Source organism: Acromyrmex echinatior, chromosome 9 (assembly GCF_024713525.1).
Source record: "Acromyrmex echinatior isolate Ae372 chromosome 9, ASM2471352v2, whole genome shotgun sequence".
NCBI lineage: Eukaryota > Metazoa > Arthropoda > Insecta > Hymenoptera > Formicidae > Acromyrmex > Acromyrmex echinatior.
This window is the reverse complement of record NC_141860.1, coordinates 10,764,197-10,782,401: the sequence shown is the minus strand read 5'-3', so window position 1 is coordinate 10,782,401 and position 18,205 is coordinate 10,764,197. Positions and strand designations below refer to the sequence as shown.

The 18,205-nt window shown below is 32.1% G+C and overlaps 2 protein-coding genes across 8 annotated transcripts; one reads left to right on the top strand and one right to left on the bottom strand.

Moving 5' to 3' along the window:
• The first annotated feature begins 1,793 nt into the window (after positions 1 to 1,793).
• Positions 1,794 to 6,627, top strand: FucT6 (alpha-(1,6)-fucosyltransferase 8). Of its 5 annotated transcripts, XM_087409253.1 has the most exons (7): positions 2,571 to 2,696; positions 2,795 to 3,138; positions 3,274 to 3,553; positions 3,669 to 3,842; positions 3,923 to 4,141; positions 4,238 to 4,319; positions 4,389 to 6,627. In XM_087409253.1, the coding sequence occupies exons 3-7, from the start codon at positions 3,318 to 3,320 to the stop codon at positions 5,448 to 5,450; spliced, it is 1,773 nt and encodes a 590-aa protein (XP_087265379.1). In that variant the 5' UTR covers positions 2,571 to 2,696; positions 2,795 to 3,138; positions 3,274 to 3,317; the 3' UTR covers positions 5,451 to 6,627. The 5 variants fall into 5 exon arrangements, with proteins under 5 accessions (XP_011066495.1, XP_011066494.1, XP_087265380.1 ...); XM_011068193.2 differs by lacking the exons at positions 2,571 to 2,696; positions 2,795 to 3,138 and adding an exon at positions 1,794 to 2,083; XM_011068192.2 differs by lacking the exons at positions 2,571 to 2,696; positions 2,795 to 3,138 and adding an exon at positions 2,105 to 2,308.
• A 2,007-nt stretch (positions 6,628 to 8,634) lies between these two features.
• Positions 8,635 to 14,870, bottom strand: LOC105153392 (retinoblastoma-like protein 1). Of its 3 annotated transcripts, none has more exons than XM_011068195.2 (9): positions 14,543 to 14,870; positions 13,591 to 14,122; positions 13,200 to 13,496; positions 12,341 to 12,442; positions 12,092 to 12,189; positions 11,607 to 12,002; positions 10,994 to 11,433; positions 9,834 to 10,770; positions 8,635 to 9,714 (listed from the first exon to the last, which is right to left on the bottom strand). In XM_011068195.2, exons 1-9 carry the CDS (start codon positions 14,678 to 14,680, stop codon positions 9,526 to 9,528), a joined length of 3,129 nt encoding a protein of 1,042 aa, XP_011066497.2. In that variant the 5' UTR covers positions 14,681 to 14,870; the 3' UTR covers positions 8,635 to 9,525. The 3 variants fall into 3 exon arrangements, with proteins under 3 accessions (XP_011066497.2, XP_087265376.1, XP_011066498.2); XM_087409250.1 differs by having other exon boundaries at positions 12,341 to 12,439; XM_011068196.2 differs by lacking the exon at positions 12,341 to 12,442 and having other exon boundaries at positions 14,543 to 14,869.
• Between the last annotated feature and the right edge of the window lie 3,335 nt (positions 14,871 to 18,205).

The following is an 18,205-nucleotide window of genomic DNA, read 5'->3' as shown; positions in this document are numbered from 1 at the left end:
ATTATTATTATTTATTACTATGTTAACATATTATAGTTAATATCATTATTGAATTGTATTATTCTGTTTATTACTTATTTATCATAGTTATTATTAATTACTAAGTATTATGTTGTACTAATAAATAAAACAATAAATAATCAATTACTATATTACAATAATAAATAATTCATTACATATTATACATATAAATTGATATACCTATGAAACATTGTGCGCCAACTATTACAATGCAATTCGATAAGAAAATGGTATGAAATGTAAAAAAACTTGTCAATCGACACTCGAAGCGAAATCACTGAACTCATGATTCTGGCGCTCGTGTAACGCAATATTTGATGTGTTATTACGACAAACCTCGAGTCGACTTTCCCAGACGACATTTTACGACGAAATAATTTTTCGCGCGTGGGAAGATTCACTTTTAGACGACAGCAATCGCGTGAAAAGTAGAGGAGCGACTCTGGCTGGTATTCATAATCGGTTCTTATTTTAAGATTGTCTAAGGTTAATACGATTCTCTGATTGGTTCGTGATTTCTAAAAATTGTACTTAAGATCGTCTTAAATATAAAACTATGAATTCCACTCTTTGCGATGCGTTTGGGTGCGTTTTTCGTAACCGACGCGACTCAATAATTGTTTGTTGAGAAACGACATTGCGAGTCTCGAAGTATCGAAACCATCAAACAATATTAACGCCAACTTCATGCAACGGTTCTGTTCAATACGGAAACGAAATTTCGAAATATCTCAATACAAAAAAAGATTATTATAATAAAATATTATAACAAAATAATAAATTAATTGTTACAATTTGTATGATTTTTTTTGTATGGAATGCATTGAATAATATTGAAACGTTGGAGCATTGATATTAATATTGATCGAGAGATTTCGTAATTAATTCATACGTGGAAATGCGTATAATACTATAATATGTCATATCATAAATATTAAATATGCATGTATTAAAAAACATATCATTTTTCATACTTCTTGTCATATTAAAAAAGTTTTTTCAAGGAAAAAAGAATAAATTGTGAAATTTATGTTTCATTATGAATTAAGTACTCAGATAATATGACAAAATGTGTTAACATTGACATGAAATGATCTTTAATGAGCATAAATGCCTGTATTTGATCACTGAATTCGTTCTATTCGTTCTATTCATTATACTCATGTTGCTCACGTGAGATGTTAAGGACTTCGCTTTATAAATTTATTGTAAGCTTTATAAATATATAAATGATATTTATATACATAATTATTATATCTTTGTTTTATACCTAAACATGAAGATAGAATGACACAAATAGCGCTAATATATCTCACCGAATGCACCTTATACTTAGAGAATTTTTGCAATGTCGTTTATCCAGATACGGTGAACGCTAAGGTCACACATTATCTTTTTCTTAACAACTAATTAAGAAAAGAATAACGTGATTTTACTATTTCACCGTATCTGGATCCATATTCATTGCAAAAACTTCTTATTATTATACAATACATATTTAATGCAAATTCTTTCACAATTTAGAAAAAACTTTTGTATTTATCTTTATCTATTAAAGGATGTAGATCGAATGTTATTGATCTTTATTTAAATGTGAATAATAAAAAACAGAATTTGTTATTAGTCACATGAATATAAAAGAAATGAATGAAGGATTAAATTAGGAATTAGGAATGTACAGCCAGAAATGTTGCAATTCCACCTGTTCGAATTAATCAATTCGAATTAATCATCTGCCAAGTAAATCGGAGTTTTAGCCAAATTAAATTACCCTGGCGTTGAACACACGGTAGCCAGCCCTCCCTAACCCGACTTGTCAAGCATCAGAGTAGCGCGGCAATGGAAGGGAATCAAGTCAAGAATAAGTGGCACAGCGGACTGGACATCTCTATTCGTGCGTTCACAATCACGCAATAGTAGCGGACAGATGATAGATAATCGCCATACCGTCTTTCATAAGTCAGCGAGTCGCGCGGCGAGCGGTCGACACCGACACGTAAGCGTGAAAAAGTGGTTGGACCGGATCGCACGAGGAGGCCGAGGAGGCCGGAGATCGAAACCGGTAATTGATATCCCACTTCCCAGTTTCCCACTTGAAGTCTCCCGAGACTCGAGGAGACTTGGATGACGTTGGCGCGCGCGCGGCGACGATGCCGAGCGTCTTCGAACGATCGGCGTGAGATCTTTGAATCTCTCTCGCGTACCTGCGCCATCGAAGATCGTCACTCGTGACGATCTCGCCGTCTTGGTTAACTCTCCGATCTTACACGCATCCGATCTCGCAACGGTACACGTTACGCACTTCTATATATTTTCTCCGCGCAGTGTCTCTCGTATAATAATCGCCAATCATTTATTTTACTGTTTACGTTATTCGCTTGCGTGCTCGTCACACCGGACACGAAAAGATCGAAAGGCAGTGATGCAGAGGTTGGAACGATCCAGAGATTGGCACGAAGCGATTGCATGTAACGGAAGTAATTAACGCTGATCCGCTCCGTTGGCTCGTTTGTGTCTCGAAATCAGCTCGCGTTAGTCATCAATTTTTTTACCTCGCGACGATTTTTGGTATAGTGATAGTTTCAGTGAGACACCGTGCGAACGAAAAACTATTACGTCATGATTGAGATCTCCGAAATGTCAAGAAATCGTTTTCTTCATTGAATGACACTCGTGTAATTATTTATTTCCGTAGGAAGTGATTCGTGTTTAGATTTTATAAGTTGTATGTCATTCGAGAACACTGAAGTTACTTGGACTGCTTTCTTTTTAGGAGACAGTCGACATAAGTGCTGTTCTGCCTCTTATTCATTGAATGTCAGGAAGAATAGAAAGACGTTTGTGTTGATTGCCTTTTAAAAAGAAAGTAGCCTTAGAGTAAAGACTGTTGGTACTTTCTAACAAGAGATACAAAGCCAGTTCTTTTTCCAAGTCCTAAACTTCTTGCACAGTTCATCTTTCTTCTTTTTACATTAAGAAGAAAAAGGCAAAAGATAAAAACTGTATAAGAAGTTCAGTCCTGGAATATGGAAAAATAATAAGTCTACATGATGTTATAATAACAGGTGTAACATGATGATCGTTTCACTTCTGTTTAACATTGGCAAACAATTGGATGTAATAATTCACTGTTGTATTGTATTATACTGTCAACTACATTTCTTGTTGAAAAATATTCTGTACAAAATTTAAATACGTAAGTAAAATATCTTCATGTACAATAAACTTTGACATTATCTATTATATTTACAGATTTCGTAATGTGACACATCGCAGATAGAAACAATCTGTTCAAAATGGCAGCAATTTGTTCTGGACGACCTGGCTGGTTAGGAAAACTTGGCATAGCGTTGCTAGCCGCATGGTTTTTAGTACTGATTATATCCATGATACATATATTTAAATCCAACTCATTGTCAAGCCGCGATGCTGACACTGCCAACAAAGAAAATACACAACGCTTAGCACAAATGGTTAACGACTTTGAAATTCTAAAGAAGCAGAATGACGCGTTAAAAAACTTTATATTAGGGTACGTTTGCGAACAACATATTGCATATATGAAAAATTCAGCGATGCTGAAAATGCGACATTTGAGACATAGAGTACTGCGTTCTTTTTATTGTATAGGCTAACATAATTTCCAGAGAAGGGTCGAAATCTATACAAGGGGATCATTTAGGCTCCGTACAAGACAGACTCGAAAAAGCATCGGTCTATTATGATCTAATAGATCATCAAGATGGATCAAAGCATGGTGTTCCTTCCTTGGAATATGAGGAACTGCGACGGCGATTGAGGAACGATATTCAGGAGATGTGGTAAATATGACTATCAAAATTGAAACAAATTATGCTTAACATGTTACATGAAAGATTACGTGCTTAGTTTTAAACTACAGGTATTATATTAACGCTGAGTTAAATAAATTCAAGAAGCACATTGATGAATTCACATATGATCAAAGAGAAAAAGAGATACAGGATGTGATAAAAAATGCATGGGAGCACAAAAAGTCACTTATAATAAATATCGATAAGTTGAAGAAGTCAGATGGTTATGATGAATGGCGAGAAAAAGAAGCTAAAGATTTATCCGATCTTGTTCAGAGAAGATTTAGGTAATGCAGCCTTGATATATAATTTAATATATTAAAGTATTTAAGAAAAATTATTTTAGTCTTACTAATCTAATTTATCTCATATTTACTTTGAAGATATCTACAAAATCCTACTGATTGTAATAAAGCAAAGAAGCTAATATGTAGCTTAAATAAAGGTTGTGGTTTTGGATGTCAGGTAAAAAAATTAAATTAAATGATAATAATCGTTAAATGATCAAATAAAAGAAGTGTATATATTTTGCAGATTCATCACATCACGTATTGCTTCTTAGTGGCTTATGGTACAGAAAGAACTTTAATAATGAAATCTAAAGGGTGGAGGTATCACAAAGATGGTTGGGAATCTGTTTTCAAACCTCTTAGCGACACTTGCTTGTCTACATCTGGTACTTCACATTCTAATTGGCCTGGAGATCCCTCTAAACAAGTAATATCTCTACCAATTGTAGACAACGTTTATCCTAAACCAAGATTCCAGCCACCCAGCGTACCTGCAGATTTAGCGCCGAGATTAGAGAAGATTCATGGTCATCCTTTAGTTTGGTGGGTAGGCCAAGTATTAAAATACTTAATGAGACCTCAGGATCACGTGAGGAGAACGCTAGAGAAAGCGAAAGAGAGGCTCGGTTTTAAAAAACCTATCGTTGGTATTCATGTGCGTAGAACTGATAAAGTAGGTACAGAGGCAGCTTATCATGACATAGATGAATATATGATTAAAGTCGAACAATATTTTGATGAGCTTGAAACAAAACCGGACGTGAGAAGAGTTTTTTTAGCTAGTGACGATCCGAAGGTGATAACAACAGCTAGAAAACGTTATCCAAATTACGAGATAATAGGTGATCCGGAAATCGCGGAGACGGCATCCGTAGCGAAACGATATTCAGATACCTCGTTGCAGGGAATAATTATTGATATCCATCTTCTGTCGGAATGCGATTATTTGGTGTGTACATTCAGTTCTCAAGTATGTCGCGTCGCGTACGAGTTAATGCAAACCTTTTACGCGGACGCGTATGACAGATTTGCATCCCTCGACGATATATATTATTACGGGGGACAAAATCCACATCCCCACGTTGCTATTTTAGGTCACAAACCGAGAAAGAACGGGGAATTAGAATTAAAAATCGGAGACCTGATCGATGTTTTTGGTAACCATTGGGATGGTTTCTCCAAAGGTTACAACACCAGAACTAGCATGACAGGATTATTCCCCAGTTTCAAAGTTAAAAATCCCGTTGATGCTGTAGATTTTCCCAAGTATTCGAATATTCCTTTGCTGGAAAATAAAGAAGATTAAATTAGAATGGCCGAGCCAAGTCATTGTCTGACAGTGAAGTCTCGAGTGAATCGTTATTTCTTTAGATCGATTTCTTAAGATATTAGCAAAGATGACATGTATATATTTTGCTATTGTAAATTACGATTTTAATGCTTGTAAATTGTCACAAACGCCATGACTTGTCAAATAAGAGATAGTATTTGTCTTTTATGATTACATTGGATTTTAAAAAGATTCCAAGTGTAATTTTAGCATAATATAGCATAATGTGGAGACACCATTTTTCTAACATTTAAAAGATTCCTTTTATATGAAATTACATTATAAATTAATACTGTGTAGATATAGCACTTATGGATAAGATAAATTTGCAAATATATAGCAGTATTGTAATATTTTAATATATTTTCATTGAAGTTATGAAATGTGATTGTTAATTTAATCAAAAAGATTTAATTAAGAGAGATTGGTTATGCTGAGTCATTATATTTGGAAATATAATTATTCGAAATATATAATATTTCGATATTCTATCGGCAAATCAAATTTGTTCCATATGTATATAATATAGATATGATAGACTGAAAAAAAATTTATCACTGCGCGTATTAAAATAGCTGATATTCGTGCCAATGCAATATCGTGGAACATTGTTTACATTGACTGAAATTTAATGTCCCTGAAAAATACGTAATAATGTAGAAATTTCTCATGTATTGCGCGCTCCTTTATACTTTGTAAATAAGAGCCTGAAAATACTAGCGAATAACTTATATCAATGTTTGTCACAAAAAAATGAATTGTATAATATGGGATGTTCCAATGAAGTATTGTATATTTTGATGAAATAGGAGATTCATAATGTCGCTAAAATGTACAGACTTTTGGGACATTCTGTATATTTTACATACATATATCATTTAAACAGTTCTAGCTTAATGTATTATGCCATGTAAATACATCATATATATGTATATGTATACATATATGTATATATGACATTTTACATATGTAAGTGTATATAATAAGACATTTGCGCGTATAACATTGAGCTAGGCTTGAGGCCTATATTCAATATAAAAGAACTTTCCTTATATGCATATATTGTAATATATTTTATACGCAAAACGCAAACGAGAATTGTTATTATAAAATTCGAATTTGATTTTGACTAATAAATATTTAATTCATGAAATATACTATGTATGTTTTTTTAATGTTAAAAACCGTGTAAAGTAAGTTGCTTTAAATAAGAATAATCTTAAAACACGTTTATTTGCATATTACATTCCAAAATATTTGATAAATTTTAATTATAGTATTGCGACTTTTATGAAAAAAATCAAAATTTTTTATTATATTGCCAATTAATTTCTGTATTACAATACTTTATATACATAAAAGATAATCATTAATAGTAATTCATTATACACTGATATAAAACTTTTTACATTTATTTTTAAAGAAAACTAGATTAGTAATCACTTTTAGTCGTGCATGTAAGCTATGCCGGATGGGATATTTAGTGTTACAAATCATTGTATCTGAAAATATGCGTCGAATCAAAAATATGTTTGAACAAAAGTTATATGATTTTTCAAGGAAACAAATTCGATTCAATCAATATTGATAAAATCAATTTTTTCAAAAACGACTTTTCAACATAGAGGCTTCTGCTTTTTTGTAATGAAATGATCTTTTTTTTACATAATTTCCCTAATTATTCTGTATACATAAATACTAAGATAAAAATATCGAAAAATTAATAGTTTGTGAGATATATTATACTTTATTCTGACACATTTTGACATGAAATAGAAAGTACCTCATAAATTATTTTTTGATAAATATATCTTACCTTTATGCACAGAATAATGAGGTGAATCAATTAATGTAAAAAAAAATGGTATGTAGTTACATAACTTGTAACATTTTAAATTTCCTACTTTGTGTAAAGAGAAACAATCTTATATTCTTCTTTTCAATCAAAAAACTTTGAAAATAAAATTAATTTCAATATTAAAAGTAAGCAACGAAAATTATCAAATAAAGAAGCACGTTTTCGCAAATAATTTCGCTATATTAACCGAAAAAACCCAGTGCAGGTCTAAACACATGCGAAAATAGGCAACACTAATCATCTCGTGCACAACGTGAATATTTATATTCAATTATTATTAAAGTATTCAGTATTTTTTTCTCTCTCTCTCTCTCTCTCTTTTTCTTAACTTGCGATCGATATTCATTTATATAAAGCTCGAATTACAAAGTCCTTGCAATACAATAAATACAATAATTATCTTTACTAACACTTTATAATTTTCGTTTTATACATTGTTCGATAATAAATGGCAAATTAATGAGATCATAGTGAATTTAGAAATATTTACATCTACTTTAAGTCTTCAACTCACGATAAACTAAATTTTTAAAGATATAAATAACTTGTATCTCAATATAGAAAGTATCCTTATAATGAGCATATAACGATTTTACTTCGAATTTATGTAGATCAACATTCCTCTTTTAAGAGTAAATTCAATCGAATTATTATTCCCAACTGCTTTCAATTGTATTTTCATTTGTATTTTCTTTTAATATTCAGTCATGTAGTTGCAGTCATGAGCTCACGTTCATCAATAAAATAATTTATTTTATCAAGCGGAATTGAAACTGTTTTTTGTAGACTTTGTATACATTTTGATCGCGGTACATAAAATGATGTAATTTTATCGATAAATCATAATATATGCAATTGAAATAGTCAGATCAATTTCCAGTGTGAAAGATGTAAATACCAAATACTTCACAAATATTGACTAGGTTTTTTTACTTTTACAAGATATGATGCAAACATCGAGCTGATCATAACAATCAGAAACAAGAATTTTATATATATAATTAATATCATTTTTTATTTAACTTATTTTACAAATTCAAAATATATATATATCATCCATCGCAACTGGATATTTTAACGATAGATACTATACATAAAAAGGACCAATGATTATTTTAATATCGAGAGATTAATATATTTTTTAATCAAAAGCGATTAAAAGGTTTTTAATGGATTCTAAGTTTTGGAAATGTAAATAAATAACAAAACGGTATTCTCTGCTTATTTAACTTTATTTAAACAGAATTATTTAATATTTGTTTACGCGATAAGTGATGTTAAAAGGTAAATAATTCCGATAAATTATAATCAAATTTTTATTCAAAAAAAATCGATTTCGAAGTTCCAAGATCTATCATTAAAATATTTTTCGTTGAAGTTAGATTACTTCGTAGTGAATTACAATTTATTGTCACAATAATACTACTACTAATTTTGCAATTTTCTATTTGAGTCTGTATGTTATATATACTGAAAATGAATAATTTCATAATCCTAAATTCTAAAACTTCTGATGATTTTGTAGAATCACTGATAACATGTTCCTACAAAATCCCCGACAATTTTATCACAAAACTATAATATAACTAATTATCATTATAATGTATATATATCTATAGATGTACATGTATTTTTTACTATATAAAGATAATTTTACGAAACAATCATGATCAAAAAATAACTGCAGACACGTTAAAAATTAGCAATATTTGTTTTCAATCAATTTAACATAAAAAGTTTTTATGTTAACATAATACACGGAAAGTGTAATATGTTGTGTTTCATCCGTTATAATCCACATTACATGACTTCCATTTAATACGGCTTGAAAGACAGTTTGGTAAATCATAAATTAACAGAAAAAAATAATCTACTCTGATAAGATAAAGGTCAATGAGAAAGGAATACTGGAAATTGAATTCTGACTTCGCATTAAATAAGATTTACAAACAACATTATAGCATCCTTACATAATGTGAATGATACATTATTGGGCCCTTCCAATTTGCTAGAATGACTATACCTGAGAAACGAACGTCTCATATTTATGCTAAATAGCCAAGAGATTGGCTTTCATCTGTTTCATATAGATTTCTTCGCTTTTTGCAAATCAATTCATATACAAATAAAAAGCAGATTGAACACACTTTTCATCCTCATAAACTTTAATGTTGTCACTCTACCACATTCCGCTTATTGATTTTGCGTTCGTCGTTCTCCAATGATATTTTCTAATTTCCGTGCAACAAAAGTTGTAGTTTTTTTAGGAGGAGATGTACTTTCTGTCATTTCTACATCCGTATCATCAGAAAGTAATCGTTTTCCTACACTCTTCTTTTTTGCGTCTACACATATCATCATCTTATTGATAGCTTCTAAATCCTGAAAAACATTAATCATAAAGAAGAGTTAATTTTCAGATACTTAAAGAAAAGCTAGTTATAAAAATTATATTTTAGATTATATTTTTAAATTATATTTTTTACAAAATATTATTTTACCTTGGCAGGGCTACGACTGAAGCAATAACTTAATTGGGGCGCCGGTGACGCAATTATAGCCTTTGGATCTAGAGTACGTGTCATAATACTACCAGTAACACGTCTTACTGGAGAATTAGCAGGTGCTTTCCCTTTCGGTAAAGGACTGAGCGAGAGATTCATGACGCTACCGCGAGCTGATCCAAATTTGTTTGCAAATTCCTTGACTTGCGGGACATACATCGTGTTATAGAACTTGATTAGATCGCCGCGTATCTCCCCATCGAAGTTTTGCGATGTCCCGGCCATATTTGTTGGTGTCGGTGGAGTTACATTTTCCGCTACTGACGTGCTATTGTTTTCCGATCTTTCGTTACTATTTGTCTTCGAATCTCCGTCATTAGAAACTTTTTCGATAAGCACCGATCTATATATATGCGATTCAGCCTGCGGCTGTAGACGATAACACCGCATGATTTCAGTGAATGAGTTTCTCTCTATCCTAACCAGTTTACATATTACATAAATTGCACACATTAAGATCTGATCAAGATGCCGATCCTTCATCAATTTGGTACGTTCTTTGACGGAGTATTCGAAAATCGTCCAGATCTTTTTCTTATCATTGTCCGATATTTCCAATGAATTGCACAAATCCTGCATGCGTACACACGCAAGATTGTAGAACTTTCGGAAGAACAGTGCGACAGAGCCCGTTCTCTTCGGCTTAGTCGCGTCTTTGTTCGCTTGTGTGGAATTATTTAACGCTTGCGTGCTTGATGGTTTAGAAACGACAATTTGTTCAGGAAGCAGAAGTATCCTATGACCATTGTCTACTAACATTCTGTTAGTGGATAATACACTCTGTCCGACACGAAGGACACTTTGACCGGTGACCCTAGTTTCGGAGAATAATCGCTTCTTTGCTGTACCAGATGCTGGGACAGGAGACTGAAATCTACATATATAATACAATATATATTTATAAAAAAAATTTTATGGTAAAGAATACTCAAAAGTTTATAATTTTTCAAATCGTTAGATTATAATTTGAAGAAAAAAAGTTTAATATCTATATCATTATTATTATATTATATTAAAACAATTTTCATAATCTTTCTCTACGTCGTGTATACGTTTATTTATAATTTTTGGTTAAGCACAGAATGATTAAGTTATACCTTTCAGAAGCGGATGAAATCGGACTTTGTTGAACATCATGTTGAGTACGTTCTCGATCTAAAGCAATTCGTCTTAACACAGGTTGGCCAGGCGCGTTTGGATCAGCAGTTTCCAATGTACCAGGTAAAGAAACTTCCTCGCAGCTTGGCACACCATCCAGCAAAGATTCGATGGTTTGCCACAAAGGGCTGTCACTTTGCCACGCCAGAGACTCCAAAATCTTTTCCTCGATATGATTCAAGTGCTTAACAACATCTCGTGACAACTGATCCTCGGCTCTTACTATAATTTCTATAACTTTATAGAAATAGTAAGCATCCAGATTCAGAGCCTTCAGTATCCAAGGAAATACCTTATCGTTACTTTTATATGAATATATAACTATTTCCAGACAGCAAGCAAAAAGGCATTGGATAAAAACTGCATTCAAAAGAAGATTCTGTAACAAATAATTATTATGATATGAATATACTATACTTCAATACTATACTATATACTATACTTCATGATCTTTTAGTCTATAATTATCTTCATTTATATATACATACACACATATATACATGTGTGTGTGTGTGTGTGTGTGTGTGTGTGTGTGTGTGTGTATAAACTTACAGTTATATCGTCATTCGGCTTTTTACGTTTCTCGTCGTTTAGAATCATTTCTAAAAGCTTGTAAAACAGGGTTTGTCCCATGAGAAGACGCTTTTTTCCAAAATCGGATGCTGAACCATCATTTACATTGGTGATATTTGCATTATTATTATTATAGTTTGCGCAAAATTGCTCACCAATTTGTTTAACTTTTGCCTCGAGTGAGGACTTAACATCTTGAGAGCAATTGTTCAATATCTGTAATAAACTTTCACTGGGAGCAGATTGCCCAGCTATCAAAGCTTGTAACTTAATGACGCTTTGAGTGGCTGTAGTCACTGGTGTTATATTAGACATATCCTTCGATCGAAGATATTTACGTCCAGTTAATGGCGTGGGAGGTGCCAGATTATATTGCTAAGAACAATAAACAGTTATACATTATACATAAGAAAATACAATATGCTTGCACTAATCAAATAAAAATAAATGTCTTTAAAACTTACCCCAGCATGCTGTTCTCTCTGCATTTGCAATTTTTCATGAAAATCATCAATGTTCATCATTTGTGTAGGGGAACCAATATTTTCATTAGCGTTGTGGCCTGAAACAAAAAAAATCACATATTATAAAAATTTCTGCTTGTAATCTGAAAAATAATAGGCACAGGGCAAGTTTGTTTAAGAAAATATATGATTAATAGAAATTAGTTCGATTATTTACAAAACAGAAGCATTCGCAAGATATAGACCCACCTTGTAAGATTTCATACTTAATAAATTGACCATGCTTAGCATTGTTTTGCCCAAATATATTTGAAATTGATATATTGTTCAAAATTAATCTCCTCCATTCTGCTACAAAGCAATCACAATAAAGCAAATACACAAATTTGTTAAAAAAAAAATAAATAAAATAAAATAAACTTAACAGACTAAATAGGTTGCTATTATGAATCTTCTTTCTTTATCTACAATCTACAAGTTCAGCTTTAGTGTAAAATGTTAATGTTATTAGGTGTTGGAATTAATTCGTAGCGTTTTACAAGTGATGGGAAGTACTTTCATTAATGTATTTTTTAATGCTCATGTGAAATAAATAACATTCTTTCATTAAAAAACGCTACGAATTAATTCCAACACCTAATATATAATTAATGTATGTAAATTTTTATTTGACATCAATTGGATGCACTAAGTGTACACTGATGCATCCAGCAAATGATGCATCCGAATTCGCTATTAGATTCAAACTACTAAAACTGCGTTTGGAGAATACATTATCAGTATTGTCACGTCATTCTATTGTTTTATGTCCTTGTACATCTAAATGAACGATAGACTGGACACAATAGTATTGACAGCGCACTCTCTAAACGCAATCTAAATTAGTTACAATTAGTAATGGTGCAGTATATACATTTTTGCTTATCAAGTCACGCAGACATTTACAGAAGCGAAATAAGCCAGTAGAGACCATGCAAGATTATAACATAAGCACTTACAGCAATGTATATATATATATATATATATATATTTTTTTTGTTCTTGCGTCAGTTATTACTATACATAAAGCAAAAATATATCTTAACTTAATTATAAATAATTAGCATACCTAAGAAAATTCTTTCATCAAAGTCTCCAACACTTAGCATACGCTGTTCATAAGACTTGTTAATGGCTTTGTTGTTACCATCAAAATTCAATGACTCTAGCATACCAGAGAAATTTGACTGATCACCACGTAAGATTTTCTCATTAAATAATTTGTTAATGTAATTTTTCATGCAGTATTCTTTTATAGCTTTAGCTTCAACAGCTATTGCATCGTGACGCTCACACAACAAGTTAACAATGCAATTTGCTGCTTGTGGCGGGGTATAATTGTCATCGTTAAAATTTGTTGGTAAGCCTGCAATACAAAAAACATGAAATGAAATTGTTCTTATTGAATCATGATTATTATATATATATATCCAATTTAAGACTAATTCTGGAATACTCACCAGGAAAATTAGGATTCAACAAATCTTTTCTGTTAGATAACAGAGCATTACTATATATAAGATCGCAGCAGACTAGTAAGAGATGATAAGAGTTAACAAGATCGTCCGAGATATCATGAATTGCACCTTTTATGCATATAAACAGTGTCCAGCAAAATTCAAAGACCCTGGTGGGTGTACAGGGCATTGCTTTGTGTCTTCTAGATCTATGTGGTTTCGAGGTATCTTCTCGTGGATCTTTGAAGATATCCGCAAATATTGGCTGATATTTTTTAAAGATGACCATAGATACCGAAAAATTAGCCTCTAGCTTTTCTATCCTGGCTCGGAAATCCTGAGGCATATTTGCCATATCTGCCCATGATTTGCTCTTTGTAAAGAATTGTATCAATGGAAGATTACACAGTTGCAGGAGCCGAGTCAATGACACACAATTGCCCTCCACATTAGTACCTGGTCTTCCTACAGTGGGTATAGAGAATTTTCTACAAGCGACATATACTGCACACCCTATCCAATGCAACTGATCACCCTGCAAAGATACATTTACAATATCTTTCTTGAAATAATCATACACAGACATCAAATATATTAAAGTATTATTTGGGACTAAAATAAAGTGAAATATTATTAATAGAAGTGGGATTCTATGAAATAAAAGAACACAATGGAAGATTGTCCCTGTATATACAAGCATTTACACATATTGTAAAAATAAAATCAATCGACAATTTCTACGAAACGATCTTTTTGTAATTCACGGGCTAAATAAGTCTGTCGCGCTTTGAGTAATCGGTCGAGAGGTGAATGAACGCCCAAACGTCGCCCGCTTGTCTCGCAGGGATGATCGGCGATTCGAGGACATGCATTAGGACATCGTCTTCGACATCTTATGCAAAGCAATATCGTATTTGCCGTCGGGACGGCTGCACTATCGAAAGGTAAATATTACCTCGAGGGTATAATTCTGCCGAATAGTCTCATACGATTTCCAAGCCTCGGACGCGGCGGCCGCGTCCATATTCAGCTTTTGGCAAAGATCCTGGTGCCGACCGTACATCGAATCCTCAATATCATCCGACTGCCCCATTTTTTCACGACGTTATCCAGCCAGATGAAAAATCAGAAGAAATACTGCGAGAAAAACACTCTTTACACCGCCATACAAAAACTTCGTCGCGCTCTAACGGGGTTGTGCTGTGAAGGATTGGCGGGAAACGACCGAAACGACACAAGCGCCGACATATTTGCCATGTTGGCGGGAATATAGCGCAGAAGTGTACCAAGTGCACCAAGTGGCACCACCTGTACACCTGCGTGCATAGGACTTTTAATTGGACATCGTCTTCCGATTGGTCGGAAAATTCGAGATGTTGGCGCTATTCGTTTGATTCGTTTGTCTAGTCTGATCAAACAGGATAACGACCTGTTATCCCACTTTTTCTACGATTGACTTCGGTTGATGACGAGTTTCGGTTTTACGATTTCCTCCAATATCTCTTCCTGTTTTTTATTTAAAATGCGCGGATGCAATGATAACCGAGATATGCGTGCGATTAGGAATCATGAATCATGAACATTTTTGCGGAGTCCGTTGAGACTCCTAGAATCTTAGAATGCTTCCTTATGATAATCAAAATTTCGGAAAATGAAATATCAGAAAAGTCATACGACCAATTAGAATCTTTTTAAGTTCGCAGCAAACGAGAATGGATTAAAATGAATTGAAATGGATCCAGATTTTCAGAAATATTGATTCACGAATGTTAAAATAAATGCTCAATCCTGAATGCATTTTTATAGGAATTGCATGGAGCATATCTCTATGCTTTTTAATTTAAAAATAATATTAGCTTTTTCTGTACACAAACACAATTGTGAATACTGTTCAATTCAAAATTTTGAATAGGAAATGCAGTTTTTCAATTTAATTATATCCAATTGAATCTAATTGAATCCAATTGAATCCAATTAAATCCAAAAAAAAAGTATTCTCTATTTAAAATATGCATTCGGAAAAAATTTCAATCCATTTTAATCCATTCTCGTTTGTTGGGTTTAACAAGTTATACGAACTAATAATTCTGATGGTCGTATGATTTTTTTGAGAGTTTATGTTTTTCGAAATTTCTGTTTTTCGAAAATTTATAATATCCTGAATCAGTGAAAAAGTTCATGATCAATTCGTACAAATTGAACTGATGAAGTAGCATGGCGACTCTATTATTATTTATGTATATAATATATAAAATGTATTATATATCGTTGGAAAGATAACTGTCACAGATATCGTTTAAGTAGAAATCTTATAATCAAAGTTTGGCGAAAACGAGCACAACTTCTGATTGGTTCTTTGAATAGCTTCGTACATTGTCGAATAACAAATGCGAAGAAAAAAAAATAGATAGCTACAAATAGACGAGTAAAACTTGTGTCAAAGAGATTAATAATCGTTCTGAGATCTCGAACAAAAAAAAAATTAACAAATTACAATTGCACAATTCGGCCAATTGATCAACTCGATTGGTTTCGTCAGGTATTGTCGTCACGTATTGCCTGTTAGGAGTTCTGCACAATAAAAGGAACAAGAAACAGAGAATAGAGAATAAGAATTTCAACCTATCAGAAATGTATTGTGGAATACACAGTTTCTAATAGGTTGAAATTCTTATTCTCTATTCTCTGTTTCTTTTATTGTGCGTGCGAAGCCTCTAACACTTTTTGCGCATGTGTTCATAAGAAGAGAAAGCAATGGCTGCGTTCAGTGAACGCAACAGTTGAGTGAACACTCGCTGTTATTGGTGTATTCTTTTAGATCATCCAATCAGCATTTTAGATCTGAAAGAATACATCAATAGCAAGCGCTCACTCAACTGTTGAGTCCGCTGAATACAGCCAGTATCTATTATCTCTTTAGGCCTGTTCTTTTTGACTGAACTTTTGCATTAGTTTATCTTTCTTCCTCTTCTTTCTTCCTGGAGAGAAAAGGATACTACATTTGTTATTTACAAAAGACAAGAAAAAAAACAATGCCCGAGCTTGGTTAATCGTAGAGGTGTCATATTCCACCGCCAAACCACACTTCGAAAATGACTTTGGACAAATTGAAACAGTTGAAATGGAAAATCTTATTTCATTCATCATATTCTCCGAACATCGCATCTCCGATTATTTTTTTTTTTTTAGTTGTTACAAAACTATTTAAATGGCAAGAATTTCGATTCTGTCGAGGCTATCAAAAATCACATCATCGCGTTCTTTGACATAAAACCACGCGATTTTTTCGTGGTATTTATAAATTGATTAAACGTTAGAAAATGATTGTCGAGAACGATGGCGAATATATCATTGATTAATAAAGAAAGTTTTTTACAAAAACAACTGCTTGATTTTTATTTACAAATCGAGCACGATCCAATATGTAACGTTCGATTTAGACACTCATGCGTTTTGCGCATATAACTTTATCATTCTGTATGGGCTGCGGTCAAAGTCTCATTAACAAATTTGTCTCATTAACGCTCTGAACCGTTTGATTGACCAATTAGAAAAAAGAATTTTACAAATTGACTAATCAAAAATTGCTTTAAAGCATTTGTAGCATCTCATTGGTCGTATTTTTATTTTACCTTTATTATTCATTAGACGCGATAAAACGTAAAACAATAGAAGTTGAAAGCATCCAAATCGAATGCGAGATGAAAATGACAAAAGTTAGCAAATTTTATAGGTCAATAAATTCTATTAACCAATAAAACAATAAATATTTAAATAATTTTGCTCATTTTTTTTATTTTCATACTTCAATTTCAAGATACACAATAATCGACTCCCACATCTTCCTCTTCTCGAAATTGGCTTCTTTTTTTCTAATTTAGGATTTTCAGTATTTGCATTCTTGATGTTACTCATCGCTATTTATCGTGATTACGTATTAAAGCGAGAAAGTAATATAACCACAAAGTAATATAAACGAAGATCCGAACGTCCTACGTTCTTATTCGCATAAATAGAATTTGTGAAGAGAGATTTGTGAGAAAGTGAGAGAGATTCTATTCTAATATTTATTTAACTTATATATTTACTTAATATATTTAAAAAGTTTATTATTTTCCTACATTTAAAGTATTATATAATTATTAATTTTTGTAAATTTTTGTTAATTATCATCGATATATTTTTATATAACAGACATTAATTATAATGATAAAGTATCATATACAATTTTTTAGAAAAACATTTTACCTTTTTTAAGGTTTATTTTTAGTGATATTTATTTCAATAAACTTCTTTTGAATAAAAAATCAATGGAGATAAACAATTGCTGAACTCTCGGAACAACTTTTATCGCACCGGAAGTTTTGGACAGTGCGGTCTGCTTAGGATACAGTTGGTTTTTGATAATAGATATTTATATAAATTTCTTTAATCGCACGTATGTCATCCTTTTATGAACAATTTTCATATTATATTCATACATACAGATTATAACATATCATAGCAGCACAAATAGAAAATATAAATTCAGAAAATAAATTTCCTTATACATTTTAATATAAAAAAATAAGATTAAAACATTAAATGTAACATTTGAAAATTTATCTTTAACAAAATT

What these genes read in the sequence shown, in the direction of transcription:
- FucT6 (XM_011068193.2), top strand. Translation starts at nt 3,318, where the DNA reads ATGGCAGCAATTTGTTCTGGACGACCTGGCTGGTTAGGAAAACTTGGC. An exon ending in CTTGTTCAGAGAAGATTTAG is followed by an intron (nt 4,142 to 4,237) that starts GTAATGCAGCCT and finishes TTTACTTTGAAG; the next exon opens with ATATCTACAAAATCCTACTG. An exon ending in GTTGTGGTTTTGGATGTCAG is followed by an intron (nt 4,320 to 4,388) that starts GTAAAAAAATTA and finishes TATATTTTGCAG; the next exon opens with ATTCATCACATCACGTATTG.
- LOC105153392 (XM_011068195.2), bottom strand. Translation starts at nt 14,680, where the DNA reads ATGGGGCAGTCGGATGATATTGAGGATTCGATGTACGGTCGGCACCAG. An exon ending in GGCAGAATTATACCCTCGAG is followed by an intron (nt 14,123 to 14,542) that starts GTAATATTTACC and finishes GTATCTTTGCAG; the next exon opens with GGTGATCAGTTGCATTGGAT. An exon ending in AGCCGAATGACGATATAACT is followed by an intron (nt 11,434 to 11,606) that starts GTAAGTTTATAC and finishes TATTTGTTACAG; the next exon opens with AATCTTCTTTTGAATGCAGT.